Raw genomic sequence first — 14,369 nt, 5'->3', positions numbered from 1 at the left:
GTTTGTATTAAACATACAGTGGAACCTTGTTTGTATGAACTTTTTCAGTTTGAACCTCTTTATTAAAATAAATGACCAGAAAAATGTTGGGGTTCAGTTTGGATGGGAGTTTTATCAAATCTGCATGCTCTGGGTACATGCATGCAATTTGAATAAAACAAAAAATTCACAAAACTGTATGTGTTTGTTCAGTGTTCATGGACATATCAAGTTTGATACAGTGCAGTGATATGTTAAGGTCATCAGATTTTGTTCATATCCCACATTAGACATGTTCTTTCTCCACTCTTCCACTGGACAAAAATGTTTTTTGTTATTTATTATATACCACATTTTTTACCTATTCAGAATATTTTCAGTTATCCAAAACAAATTGGGATATATTCAGGTTGGATTAAGTACATCTGAGAATATTGACTCTTATATGTCAGAATTATTACCCTAATTGTTATAGTTTGTGATAATTAAATACAGATTAAACATCTGTATCAATGGTCAGATCAGTGTTTGATTAATTGGGTATATTAATAAAAGTATAAAAGAGGTTGTGTAGACAAGGTTCTTCTGTATTATAATAGTAAATCTATTTTTAGGACTATCTTTTGCAATAGAACTGAATGATTTGAATGGTTTCAGGGATATATGCTCTATATTATGAGTTAATTAGCAAGTAAAAGATTATCAAGATTGTTCCTCCAGTGAAATGACATGGCTATTATTTGAAACCTGAACATTTTAAGGTATATTAGCCCAAGTTTAAGTTCAAGATTGCAGCAATAAGAGCATTGTCCTTTATCTAAATTTTACATTGTTCTCCCATATAATAGTGGAAAATGAATAAAATGCACAATTCATGTACTTATAAAATTAGGAAAACAGAATGATTTGTTTTGGTGTTAATGTGTATGAAAATTCTGCAGTTTCCTCCCCCATCATTCCTGTTAGATAAGTGCTGCTGAACATCTCATTTAAAAAACCTCAAAGAATATTGGATTATTACAAGATTTTTTATACATTATTATATTACTGAGATCTTCAGTGTGATTGTCTGTAATTGGTATCATCCATCCTTCAAACTTTTTATTCCATAACTGAACAGTAATAATATGATACCAGGTAAATTATGTTTGCAGTTTCTGATTGATGAGATCAAGTTTGAGCCTAATTGCCAGCATTTTATTTCATCTCTTTGCAGAGTTACTAGGTTTTCAGTTACTTTGTTTAGGTTCTTGCTGAACAAATTTTCAGATGTACCCATCTCATGTTACATGGCGGGTTCTCAACAGATTTGAAATCTGTGACCCCATAATCTCTGGAGTCAAAAATGAAAATGTCAAGTTTAACCTGAAATCTCAATAGTCATTTGTTTGTGACATGACCTCATTGCTGGGATTGTTCATTATTTGTGAAGCAAACTGATGTTTAAGATATCTTGTCTCATGTTGAATAAAGAGAAACTTTTATAGTTGTTGTTGTTGTGGGGTTTAATGCCATTTTTCAGCACACGATAGGCTATACATGGCGGCCAGTGTTAATGGTGGCGGAAGAACCCAGGAAAACCCTGGAAAGAACCAGATACACGAGATACTACTGGCAAGCATTCTCACATACCAACATTGGCCAAATCCGAGACTGAAGCTTTTATAGTATTTGTACAAAACAGATATGAAAACAGTGAGACAGGTAATTACCATTACTAATTTTTATAGAAGTGTTTCCCTTTCTGATTATGAATGACTGATAGTGTGACTTGATATATTTGGTAATAAAGAAAGACTTATTTTATATGTTGTGATATTTTTATCTTCCTGAGATATTCTGTTTTTGTTAAATAAGCTGTATATTAATTAGATAATCTCATTTCTGTATCAAACCAGTTCAGGCTGATCATCATGTATCAGAGTAATGCATCAATCAGCATGAGCAAGGAATATTGCGTGTGACATGGTGGACATCACTATTGGTGACTTTGTAAACTCGGGGGGTATAGAACATGCCTATCCACCTATTTTTTTTTTACTTTTTACAAACTTGTCAATAACCTTCTTTGCTTCAAAGTTTTTGAATGTCGGACCTTGTGATTTGGCAGTTTACAAATACATCTTATATAGCAAAATTACTCCATGTTCTTAGTCTTGAGTAACTGCAAAGTATGAAAACAAATCACTGAGACTAATGCACAGTAAATTCATACTAAATGATGCATTAATTAAAACACCCAAAGTTTTAAACATTCTGCAGATTCAAGCAAATTAATCACAAGTAAAACTATTAAAGTTTGTCCATTTTGACAATTGTCTTTGAGAGCCACCATAATTTAAACCCTGGTCTAATTGATTATAATTGGATATGCAGTCAAACAAAAGTAAATATTTGATCAAAAGTTAATCCATTCCAATCATAATTGAGTCCATTTTCTTCTGTCTTCAGAATCTTGAAATAGTCGAAAGTTGATTCAGTTATGCACACCTAAGCATGATGCAGGTGACCTGTAGGTTGCCAAGTAAATAATACTGTGTCTGATTCATTATCAAGGCAATTTGTCTTGATGAAGGCTATTTAGTAGACATTACAGATTTTTCCCCCATTATTTTGACTTATTAGGATGCACTAGACTAACAATAGGCTAAAACACAAAATGGAGGAACTCTAATGTACTCAGCTTTTTTATTCATCGATATCTAGGCATTAACACTTCTTGCAAGCTCTATAACCCTTAACACATAACTGGATGCCACTTGGTAGGTATATTTTAAAGGTTTCCTTTTCCAAAACCAATTTTATTAGTTAATGCCCTTTTTGTACTTATTTTAAAGTGGTACTACAGACGATCCAGTAATTAGCAAAGTTCATGAACCATTCATTATATTCTGATACAATTTGGTGTGTACTTTGTCTTTTAGACCTAGATGTGCCATTTATGGTTTCTATTAATTCCATTTTTAACCAAGTTTTGGCCCATGACATTAAACTTAATATCCACAAATGGGATGTTGCTTATAAGCAGCATAGTTCAAAAACCCATTAAACATATTGTGATGCAATTTGGTATGAATGTTGTCATTGGGTTTTGTTTTGTTTATTCATTTTGGACACAATTATGCCCCTCACAGCCAATTTTTTTGTCTTTACAGTAGAAACTTGGAGGGTTGCTATCATTCAGTGTTGCTAAAGAACCATTCAATATATTATAATGGAACTCGCTGAAAACATTGTCTTAGACCTAGATGTTTCTTTATGGGTTCCATCTTTCCACTATTTTCAGAGTTATGTCCCTTGTCAATCAACTTACCTCTTACATGGGATGTTGCTTCAAATCAGCATAGTTCGAGAAACATTTTGCATATTCTGATACATTTTGTTGTGAACATAAGGTGTGTTTCTGTATGTTTTGTTAGGTCTGATCTTTGTTTGGATGTAGTTCTAACCCATGTTGACAAACTTTCAGATCCTGTTACTGCATGGAATGTAACTTCTGTTGAAAAAACCTTGAAGGAGTTGTACTTTCTGCCTTCCATATCACCATTTAGAATCATGGCCCTAGAAAGCTGGTATACTCCTAATTTTGGTTTATTTAAACGTAAATTCCTGTCTTTCAAGCCCCATAGACAAAATTGTTATTTGGGTCATTTGCAATGCACTCATTCCTAATAGCTCTATTTCATTGTGGATTCACTATTTTTGTTGTGTACAAAATTTCTTGGTTTGTTTGTCTGAATTTAAATACCCATTGGACAGGGATTCTCCTTTGGAAATGATTAAGCCTCTTCCCTAATCCATGGATTATGATATTATTGAAGATTTTATTCACAGTAATATTTTCTCAGGAAAAATCAGTGATATAAATACAAGTTTCAGAGAATCAGCATACAGACAATAGAATTTTCACTGTTAGAAAATAGTTATATTTTATTCACAAAATTTTATGTTTTGTTTCAGTCCTATAATGACTACATGAATGAGTACATGCGCAGAGCTCCACCTCCACCTATGCCTCCATATGGACCACCAGTATATAAAAACTCTCTCTCTCTCTCTTTTTTTCTTTCTTTCTTTCTTTTGGACTCCTATCAAGTTTGTTTCACTTTAAAGAATCATCCTGGGTCAGGCACCTTGTGCTTCAGGGCAGGACTGTACACTTAACTTGAATTGGCATGATGTAACCATCAGATATTGATGTGCCGTAGAACACGTTTAACAGAATCCTCTTAACTCATTCGGCCACAGAACTGTTATCAGTATCTTTGCTGCTATGCCCCAGAAGCACTAAGCTGTGTCTAGCTGCTTGTGCCTCAGAGTTTTTACCTGTTTGACAAATTTTGAAAACATCGTGCACATGCATTCACTCTTACCTTAATTTCTCTTCTTATATCCAATTAAAATCCACGAAAGTTTCACCATTTATTCCAGATGAATTTGTCTGCAGTGATTTTTTTTCTTCCTATTTGTCCAAGTCTTTCACAAATTATTTATACACTATTTACAAAATTATGTGCAATGTTTATCTGCAAGAACTCATCATCATCACTGTCAGCATCCTCATATTCTGTGATTCAGTCTCAGAAACTTCTTTGTCCAAATCTAAATCTCGCAAAATATCCAGCTGCCAAACATATCTTTCCTCAGCTTGCTCAATATTTTCGAGATCAAACCTGAGAAACTCCTCATTTTTGCTCTCATTAAAAATCACTCGTACGTCTGCCATCATTTACGATTTTTCATGAACAGAACACATGTAGTGAAACTGCTCTCAAACAGTAACCCTTGGCTTCTGAACAATTCAAATTTCCATAAATGAAAGTAAAATCATTTCTGGTTTAATAGTTGTTTAGTTCTGTGAAAAAAAACCATTTCTAACCAATCAGAGACATTGTATCTAACACATATTCATCACGCTTGGAGACGGGATCAGCCATTGAATGCATCAAACTATCCACGACTACAGGCGGGATCAGCCAATTAATGTAGAAACTGTATCATGCCTACAGACGGGATCAGGGCCGAATGAGTTAATTGTCCATAATACATATTAATACTAGTTATTGATGCATCATTATTATTATTATTATTATTATTATTAAAGCCTCCTGGTTATGGTCATATGGACCCCATGAACCCCTATCCAGGGCACTTTGAGCGTCCGCGAGAGTACATGCCACAGCCAGATTATAGCCATCCCAACCCAGCTGCTGCTACCTCATCCCGATCCAGAACAGCAGACAAGAGATCAGTCAGCTGGGTAATATTTCCTATTTGATTTTAGTGTAATATCTTCTAAACAACAAATGTGGAAAAATTGGATAAGTGCTGTTGTTCAAGAGAAAAAGCTTTTAAAAGGTAAAATACAGAAGGAAAAGAGTAGAGAAAAGAAATTTGCTGGAAGTGGGTGATGACTTAGAGGAGATGATCATTATGAAAAGTTTGAATTGTATTTTTATCACCCTTCCCACCCATGAATGTATATTGGTGGATATAGCTATTATTGTGTCAGTCTTTTAGTGTGTCTTTGTCCATGAACATTATTGGGCTGGTTTTTTTTGTACTTTTCTTGGAGACTTTCCTAACTTTTAGATGGCTGAAAGTAATAATTAATAATAACAACAACCATAACAATTCTTTTGAACAGTATGAGAGAGATGTAGACGACTTTTTGCGGAGGACAACAGCTGGAGCCAGAAGAGATCGTGAACGAGAAAGGGACCGAAGCAGGGAGCGAGACCAAGAGAGAGAAAGGCACAGACATCGCGAACGTAGATGAAAGAACCATTGAAAAAATTCTGTACCAATAATTGTTTTCGAATGTATTATTTTGGAGGTTCATAACATGTTAGGCTTGAGTTTTAAGCTGATAAATATTATTACTAAGTAACATGAAGAGAGGATGAAGAAGACAAACATTTCACTGGTTGTTTAGGGATCTTGTGCAGAGTATTCATTAATCAAGAGGAGCTCAGTTCATATGGCATGCAATAGGGTAAACTCCCCATTTTTCAAGGTTGACCTTTGGAAGTTTGAAACTAGTTAATTTCCTCTATCACTTAAAGGTAGTGCTCACTGCAGTGTTTCACTTTTCTAAATACTATTAAAATTGGAAACATTTGTGCCATATACCTTTGCATCTTTATTAAGGGAAAGAAAATTATTAGTTTTATGTGATGATACTTATTTTAAGATGTTATGAAAACATGAAGACTGCCTTTTTTTAAGAGGCAGCGATTTTGAATGTAAGTGAGACTCAGAGGTTGAGCTGGGTACCTTGAAAAATTTTGTACGACGGTATACAGTGTATTTCTAAATATACCACAATATGTACCATGGTAAGCTGCAGTTATATTAGAGACCAACAATTTAATGTTCTTAGGCAGGGCCTGATACTTTCTTTAATACAAAAATTCTGTCTGTCAGTAGCTGGAAAAATATTTTGCACTGATTTATAGAAAAATAATATATAATTACATTGTTTAAATGAAAAATCAATTGTCTTGAGATGAAGGGAAATAAAAGATCTCTACTGAAAAGAAAATCACAGACCCCTCACTGAATTACATAATAGTAGATGAATTTGCTATGTTTATGTTAATAGGTGTACAAGTTGTAACCTAAAGCCTGTGAATGGGATGATTAAACTTACACTATAGCTGATACCCTCTCACTGACATTAGAGGGCTAAAAATAGTAAGTGTTGACACTGAAGCCTACAATATATATTAACAACTTTATTGATATCATAGAGAAACTTTGAGTGGGATGCCAACATGTTGGCAAGATACCTACCAGAGAGAGTTGCTCAACACACTATTAAATATTTTTTGGACTTAAGAAATTTTGTAAAAGGTGAACAGAAAACAAGTGCTCCCCAGAAAATTTTGGATGATTCACAATGTTACAAAGACATTAGCATGTAATAGTAATTGAAGTAAAAATTTACTTTTTTCTAAATCTGAAAATTTTCCAAAGTGGCCCAGATATCTTTCACAACATCCCATTTGGCTACCACATGTGATGAAAGGATATAAATATATTTGTAATATTTAAAATTAATTTGTTACAAAATAATTTTAGAAAAATAATTGTATGTAAAATGAAAACTTGCAGTTAATATCATTAATTCATAACAACATGTCTTAGGAATTTTTGTAAATTTTTTCCTTAAGGAAACTACTTGTGTACCCATGCAGTGAAAAAGTACCATGGTACATACCATAAGAAGAAATTTCTGTGGTAAACTGGCACCTGTACTAAGAGGTGTTTGGTTTTATGATAATCGGTTTTGTTTTTCATTTCCATGGGAGAACAAGGGACATTTTCAAACTATAATGAGGGAGTTTATGCTGTGGAAATGTACCTTTCTAACCAAACTGTCAACGTCATATCCATTTTAAAAATGTGTCATGCATGATGTTAACTTCTCAGACTACACGTGGAAAGTACCACTATTTTCATAGTTTATATGCTGGGGTGGGAAGTTGACAAATCTTAAATCATTAATTCTGACATAGAACTGATGGATGTGATATTCATGTTCTGTTCCTTGTGCTGCTGATGATTTTGTTATCAAAATGTGAAAGATTATTTGCATATGTGGCAGAGAGTGTTTTTTTTTATATACTGTGAATTCATTATATTGAGTTGTGTACCACATTTTGTGTACCTTGAAGATCAAACAAAAGGCGTTTATTCTTGAAAGAAAACACACTCCAGACATAATTATCAATGTAGAGATGCCAGCCATGCTGTATTTTGCAGAATTGTTAACAAATTTATGTGAAAATTTAACATTTTGAATTGGTGCAATTCTGAACAGGAGTTTTCTGTGTAGAAACTCGGGGGGGGGGGGGGGGGAGTACTTAAGCTCCAGCATGATAGACTAGTACATAGAAGATGGTTTATGAATGTAAAATACAAAGAAATGTAATTAACAACAAACCACTTAGACTATAAATAAGTGGAAAAGTGGTGGCAGAGATCAAGAGAAAAGAAAAATACAAATAATTTGCATGAAAAACAAATGTTTATTATTGTTTTGGCCAAATGTTGACAGAATTCAGGGTTCTGGAATCGGAATGAATACAATTATTCTGAGTGGATTTTAATTGTTACTGATTGTGTACATGTATGAATAGTTCCATAGGAAGATGCAATTTGACTATACAGATGCTTGTTTCTTTTGATGAGTGTGTTGTCTGTTTTGGATGGGCTGCCCAGATTTTAAAATATGATGCTAGGATTCCTGACGACTCTGCTCTTGGGTTGGCATCATGCAAATGCAAGTGTTCATGAAACAGTCATGTTTTACAAAAACACAGATATTGATATGCACAAAATGAAATGAATCCACAGTACATGTACATATGAAATGGTGTAAATCTGAGTCATGCTAACCTGAAAACTCGAGTAGATGTACATTTCATGTATTGCAGGCCTTTAAGTATATAGATTATTGTAATAGACCTTCTGCCTATCAGTGGCTTTTTTTCTCTTCATATATGTTATTTAATTTCACAATTGTTTGTGAACAAGGTTTTGCATTTTTGTAATGTAATAATAGCCATTCATTGTTTTAGTGATGTACTGGGTGGTCTCTGATATGTGCCCTTTTAACATTTGTCCATTTTTTATTGCTTGATCTGAATTGCATCTTTTGTCATATTTTCTCTCCAAGTAAGAGAATTAAACACATTTTCTGTAGATATGGAAGCCATGTTTTGGAAAAATGAGCGTTTTGAATGTTTTGAAAATATTATTCATTTACTTTGTAATAGTATTTGGTTTGAGTGAAGAATTAATTCAGAGTGAGGCAATCTAAATTAATTTTATTGGAGACGCTGAGCCAAGGCCAGAAAATTCTGTTACAGGATTGGTAAATAGATTTATTTCAGATTCAGTGTGTTCTTCAGTTCTTGGGTTCCTTGTTTCTTAACAAACTTGTCTTACTTTCTCAATTTTCATAAAACAGTTGAATAAAAAGCAAAGATATTCATGTATAATTATTGGATTACTGACAGACATCATGAAAATAATGAATCTTGCATGAATTTTGAAACTCTAAGCTTTGTTCCAGTAATAAGTTACATAAATCAAATTTGATTGTCCCACTTTTGAATACTGATACTGCATCTCAGTAAGTACAAGTCTTTCAAAGGACCCTGATTGGCCAAAAAATTGAATTAGCTTGAAAATTACAAGACATTGTGAAATTTTCCCAAGTTGAGTTATTGATTTTGTAGTTTTTAAATTGGAAGTTAACCAATTTTGTTCGTTATCGTTTTTTTACATATGCGTCTATCACAACTGGTTGTCCACACATGAAGAGCAGCTGAGTTACCCAGACTAATAATAGAAATGTGAACTTGTTTGTTAAGTCCACAGAGCAATATTCATGTGCTGATTTCTCCAAAGTGCTTACTGTTGAATTATTATCAGGCAAAACTTAAAAAGATACCTTGATAAAGGCAAAAAATCATTCAGTTCCTCAAAGGATAACCAAATACAAGTGACTCGGTTTGTAGAAAGTAAAATTTCAAAGAGAATGGAATGTTATGGACAGTGGTGGAACAATAATTTCATCAGTAACAACATAAGACTAATTGAATCCTTTATGTGCATCAGTGTAGGATTGAAATTTCTTTCTGAGGGTGGCATTTTTCTGTCTTCCAGTTATGCATAATGAAAATTGAGTTTGAAGTTGAGATGGCATATAGTACAATTTCAGAATGGCAGAACATCCATTGAAAATGTTTCACTTTAAGATAGAGGACATTTATTCTGAAAAGTCATTGTAGACTTCAGATTTCTTTGAAATGTGCATCAAAAGAACAGCATTAGAGACCGTCAGTATAATGCTATTCAGTGGTCTGAGACTGCAATGATACAAAAAAACCCACTCATATTCTGAAGATTAAACAAGATAGAGAAAAGATTATGACAGTTTTCAATTCAAGTTTATTTTAGAATTGATTTCCTTTCATATATATGAGAAGATGACATTTAAAAATTGCAATTACAACAAGGAATTTTTCAACTCGAAACCAGATTGCAAGGTACAAGTATTTAGGATAGAGCACCCATTTCAGCATGTGCTGTTTATGGGATAAAACTTCAAACAGCTACATTTTTAGGATGCTGATCTGTTGCAAAAGATAGGATAGTAGTCACTTGATGAAAGACAGCTCTTCTCTCATTGAACAACACTAAAAAATATGACAATATACTTGTAGGAATGTGAGAAATAAGTATCACTTTTTGAATGGCAGCTGTTGCATTATTGTCATCAGTCCCAAGACTGTTCAAGTCTTGTGTTCATATTTTTCTGCAAGCCAGGCACAGGGAAACTACATCGCAGCACCAACTTGCAGTGAGATATCCATGAAATCCTTGCAGTTTTGCAGTACAGAATGCTCATTGATGATGGGACCATTGGTGGTGTGGGTAGATTTTCATAGCTTTCTACTTACAGTGGCTCTTTGGTTAGTATGTCAGATTCTCAACCAAAAGATTGTAGTCTTTAACACATCAACCTCTGGAGCTTTTTGCCATTTTTGCCTGAAAATCGAGTAGGAAACACATTTTGAAAGCAATTTCTGAACGGACTTGAAAGCACCAAATCCCCTGTCATCTTTCAGTAACATACTGGCTAGTTAGAAACATTGTTTTTCGTTGGCTATTTGACTCGCGCATGAGCAGAAGGGCAAAAGTTGGACTTTTTTTTTTTGCTAAAGAGCGCCATTATTTTTGTATGGAGACCACTCTTTATTCCAAATGCCCATCTTATCCTACTTTTTGCAAAGGCTTATCTGTCTGCTTGCAGTTCAAACCAGTTTGCCTTAGATCTGAGACCAAAAAGTATAAAATCCAGACACAAAATGGGATCCCAACCACAGACGAATTTTGCGTTTTAAAAAAAACGGGTCCAAAAAATGAGGGTTTTCTATCTGTATTTTGTAGTGCAACTAGATATTCCAGATTATTTGGTATCATTGAAGAGCTACATCTGTCTACCTTTCTATAATACCACCCACTTTAGTGTATCATGCATGACCATGTTGCTGCAGAGCTCGGCAGTAGGCTACTAACTCCTGCCTCGTAAAGTCGTCGCTAGGGGTTAATGTGTTAATAGTACATGTACCATTAGATCATCCCAGATCAGTGTCCATGGCACATCTTTGGCACAAGGCCTGACTCCTTTGGCATTAAAAACTTTTGTTTCTGTGCCAAACCAGTTTACTTTAATATATTTTTTAGAGGAAATATGTTGCTGACATTTTTGTCTATCTACCATCTGAAAGGGTTTCGGATGTCTGTTATTAGTATACATTCATAGATCACCATGTGACCTAGCAAACAGATGTAATAGTTTTATGTTCTAAGATTACAAAAGTCTGTCATCAGTTTGCATTCACAGATCACTATGTAACCTAGCAAACAGAGGTAATAGGTCATGTTCTAAGATTAAAGAAGATTCTTGAGCTCAAAATTAGCTAATATGGTCTGAATTTACAAGTTTAGACTTTAGGTTTATAATCCAGTCATCTGATTCACTAAAATTAGAAATTTAAGTTTGACTTAGTATTGAATTGTTTACACATCTCAAGTCCTGACTAGAGACGTGTTTGTAAAATTTAGGCCTGATAAGTGAAAGTTGAAATCATTGGGTTGTAAACAGTGAAACTCCAGAAGAATAGTGTGTAAAACGGGAACTTAGGAACCACCAAGGTGTAAAACAGTAGAACTTAAATTACAAGAATGTGAAACATTAATACTTGGAATCTTAGGGGTGTAAAACAGTGGAACATATGAATGATGGGGGTGTAAAACTGGAATTTGGTAATCTTCGGGGTTTAAAGCAATGAAACCCCCGAGATTCATAAGTGTGTAGAACTCTGGAATGTAACTGTGTGTAGGATTACCTTGCAGCTTCACACATTCACTCATCACATGGTCTAGTGCCGGTTGCACATTCAGTATATTGAAAATCTTGTCGCTACTCTGCCTGAATGAATCTTCAAACCAAAATGGGATTTTTATCAAAGGACTTCTTATCATGTCTAGTTGGTGCTAACTAAAAATGGTGATCTTGTATCCAATATGGCCACCAGAGCAGCCATCTTGACAATCTTGTGATTGCTACTCCTGAATGGAAAGTCATATTGACATGAGGGTTTTCACTATAGGACTTCTTATGATGTCTGCTTGGTCTCCAATGAAAATGGTGCTGATCTTGTTTCCAATATGTCTGCCACAGCAGCCTTATTTAGTCTTAACACGGCTACTGCTTGCATGTATGGTCACATCTGCATGGAGTTTTCACTAAAAGATCTTGCAACATCTAGTTGGTTTTAAAAGAAAATAGTGCTGATTTGATGTATAGTATGGCCACCATAGTGGCCATCTTGAAAATCTTACCACTACTCCGCTTGAATGGATGGTCATACCAAAATAAAGTTTTCACTAAAAGACTTCAAATGATGTTTAGCTGGTACTAAATAAAAACGATGCAAGTCTGACTCCAAAATGGCCTCCAGCTTAAAAATGTTGTTGTCATAACTCTACTTGAACAGAAGTTGTATTTATGTGTGGTTTCGTCCAGAAGACATTTATGATGTCCACTTTGTCTTAAATGATGACCAATATGGTCATCACAGCAGCCATCTTGAAAATCTTTTATTACTATTCCTCCTGAAGGGAAGTTGTGTCTTGAAAATATTCTAATACTCTTCAAATTGATGGCTATATTAACTAGGGGTTTTCACGATAAGACTCCTAATGTCTGCTTTATCCTAAATAAAAAATGGTGCCAAGATGAATCCATTATGCGTACAGAGAAACTAAATGAAAAATCTTGTCATTGCTGAAGAATATGAGAAAATGGTGTTTTCTTAAATTCCTTGACCTTGCCCAGTAGAGCATTGGTCCCTTTGATGGATTCATTTTAAAATTAAGTTCATTATTCTGTATAAATAGCAGACTGAATTTTTCAGTGTCAGCAATTACATGTCTTTATGTTAAAGACTAAACGCAAGAGACTGAACTTGTTAGCACATGACGAAGAAAGGGCTAATTAGGCTGCTTGCAGAAATTTAGCAAGTATTGGAAACCAGTTGAACAACAAGGTATTAAGATGAGCGGGCTATTGTACGCTACAGTAAAATGATTAACTTAGAATGTGCAGAATTGACTGATTTTGAGAAGCACAATTTTGTGATTTACTTGCTTCATTTATATTAGACTATTCCAATTTTTCATAGCCATAGATGATGTGATGCAATGTGGATACCATTGTGCTACTATTCAGTAATTTAAATCATGTGCTGAATAGGTCATAAAAAAATGAATATATTTGATAAAACAAATACTTGTAGCTATGGTTAAATAGAAATTGATGGGATCATTATTTATTCATTTACTTGGCTGAATGGTGTACCAATAAAGATGCTGATATTATGACCATTCCTAAATGCTTGTTCAGTAACAATTTTGTTCACTTCCAGCCAACCATCTGTTTAAGTAGACCAACGGTTTTGCATATAAATCACACTTGTTGGTAAGTAAAATTGTACTTTGCTGTTTTTGGAAGTGGACCAATTTGGTGTAAAATTATGCAGGTAAGAAAAAATAGTTAAAACAAATTGAAAGCGAGCCTGTGATATCCAGTCTACGATTTACTGCGTCATTTTGAAAAGCGAGAATAATTGTGTAAAAGTTTTTGGGAAAATTTGAAAGTGTTCTAAAAGACTTTTTCAGATGGCAACATCAAATGAGGTTTTCGTATCCAAAACAAAATGTTTGATAGCATTATGTATGATGGCATTCAAGTTTTCATTGAAGTGATTCTGTTCATGTATGCATGTATTGTATCAAACAACACTTGACCATTAAATTCATTCATTCATCACATCATAATGTAAAGTTCTTTTCACTCTTACGATTGTTTTTTTGTAAAGTGACGAAGATAAAAAATTTATAGAAAAATATCTTTTATGTATAAAAATGTTTTGAAATAAAAAGTTTTATAACTATTCATGTTTTATTTCATTATGTTTGTGCCCATGTTTAACAAGCATTGGAATGTTAATTTGCATTCAGGAGATGCGAGTTCTTTGAAATGAATAAATGTAGTGCTGTGAATTCATTTATTTCTGTTGGTACCCATTTATGAGGTTTGGAGAAATCTTGTATTTTCTTTGGCATTTAAATTCATCTATTGGGAACTGTCCGATTGATTCTATTGAAGGATCATAGTTTGTTGGTCTTTAAATTCATGGTTTGTAGCAACTGAGAAGTCCAAAAAAGTCATGACCCTGCACAAAAGTGGAATCTCATGTATTTAATCCATAGCCAATTGTCAGTGCTTCTAAAATGCCGTATTTTGT

At 33.9% G+C, this 14,369-nt stretch overlaps 1 protein-coding gene across 5 annotated transcripts in view; it reads left to right on the top strand.

The window, feature by feature from the left end:
- LOC149807344 (YTH domain-containing protein 1-like) overlaps positions 1–14,015 on the top strand; it is an 83,520-nt gene extending 69,505 nt beyond the window's left edge. For all 5 annotated transcript variants that reach the window (XM_089965606.1, XM_089965578.1, XM_089965587.1 and 2 more), the window contains 3 exons: positions 3,940–4,011; positions 5,084–5,239; positions 5,627–14,015. In XM_089965606.1, the coding sequence (XP_089821732.1) occupies positions 3,940–4,011; positions 5,084–5,239; positions 5,627–5,758 (360 nt within the window). In that variant the 3' untranslated portion in view covers positions 5,759–14,015. The remainder of the gene's footprint in view (positions 1–3,939; positions 4,012–5,083; positions 5,240–5,626) is intronic.
- The last annotated feature ends 354 nt before the right edge of the window (positions 14,016–14,369 follow it).

This window comes from Sinohyriopsis cumingii, chromosome 1 (genome assembly GCF_028554795.1).
Source record: "Sinohyriopsis cumingii isolate HCF-2022 chromosome 1, ASM2855479v2, whole genome shotgun sequence".
Taxonomy (NCBI): Eukaryota; Metazoa; Mollusca; class Bivalvia; order Unionida; family Unionidae; genus Sinohyriopsis; species Sinohyriopsis cumingii.
Note: the sequence above shows the minus strand (reverse complement) of the source record. Positions and strands in the feature narration are given on the sequence as shown.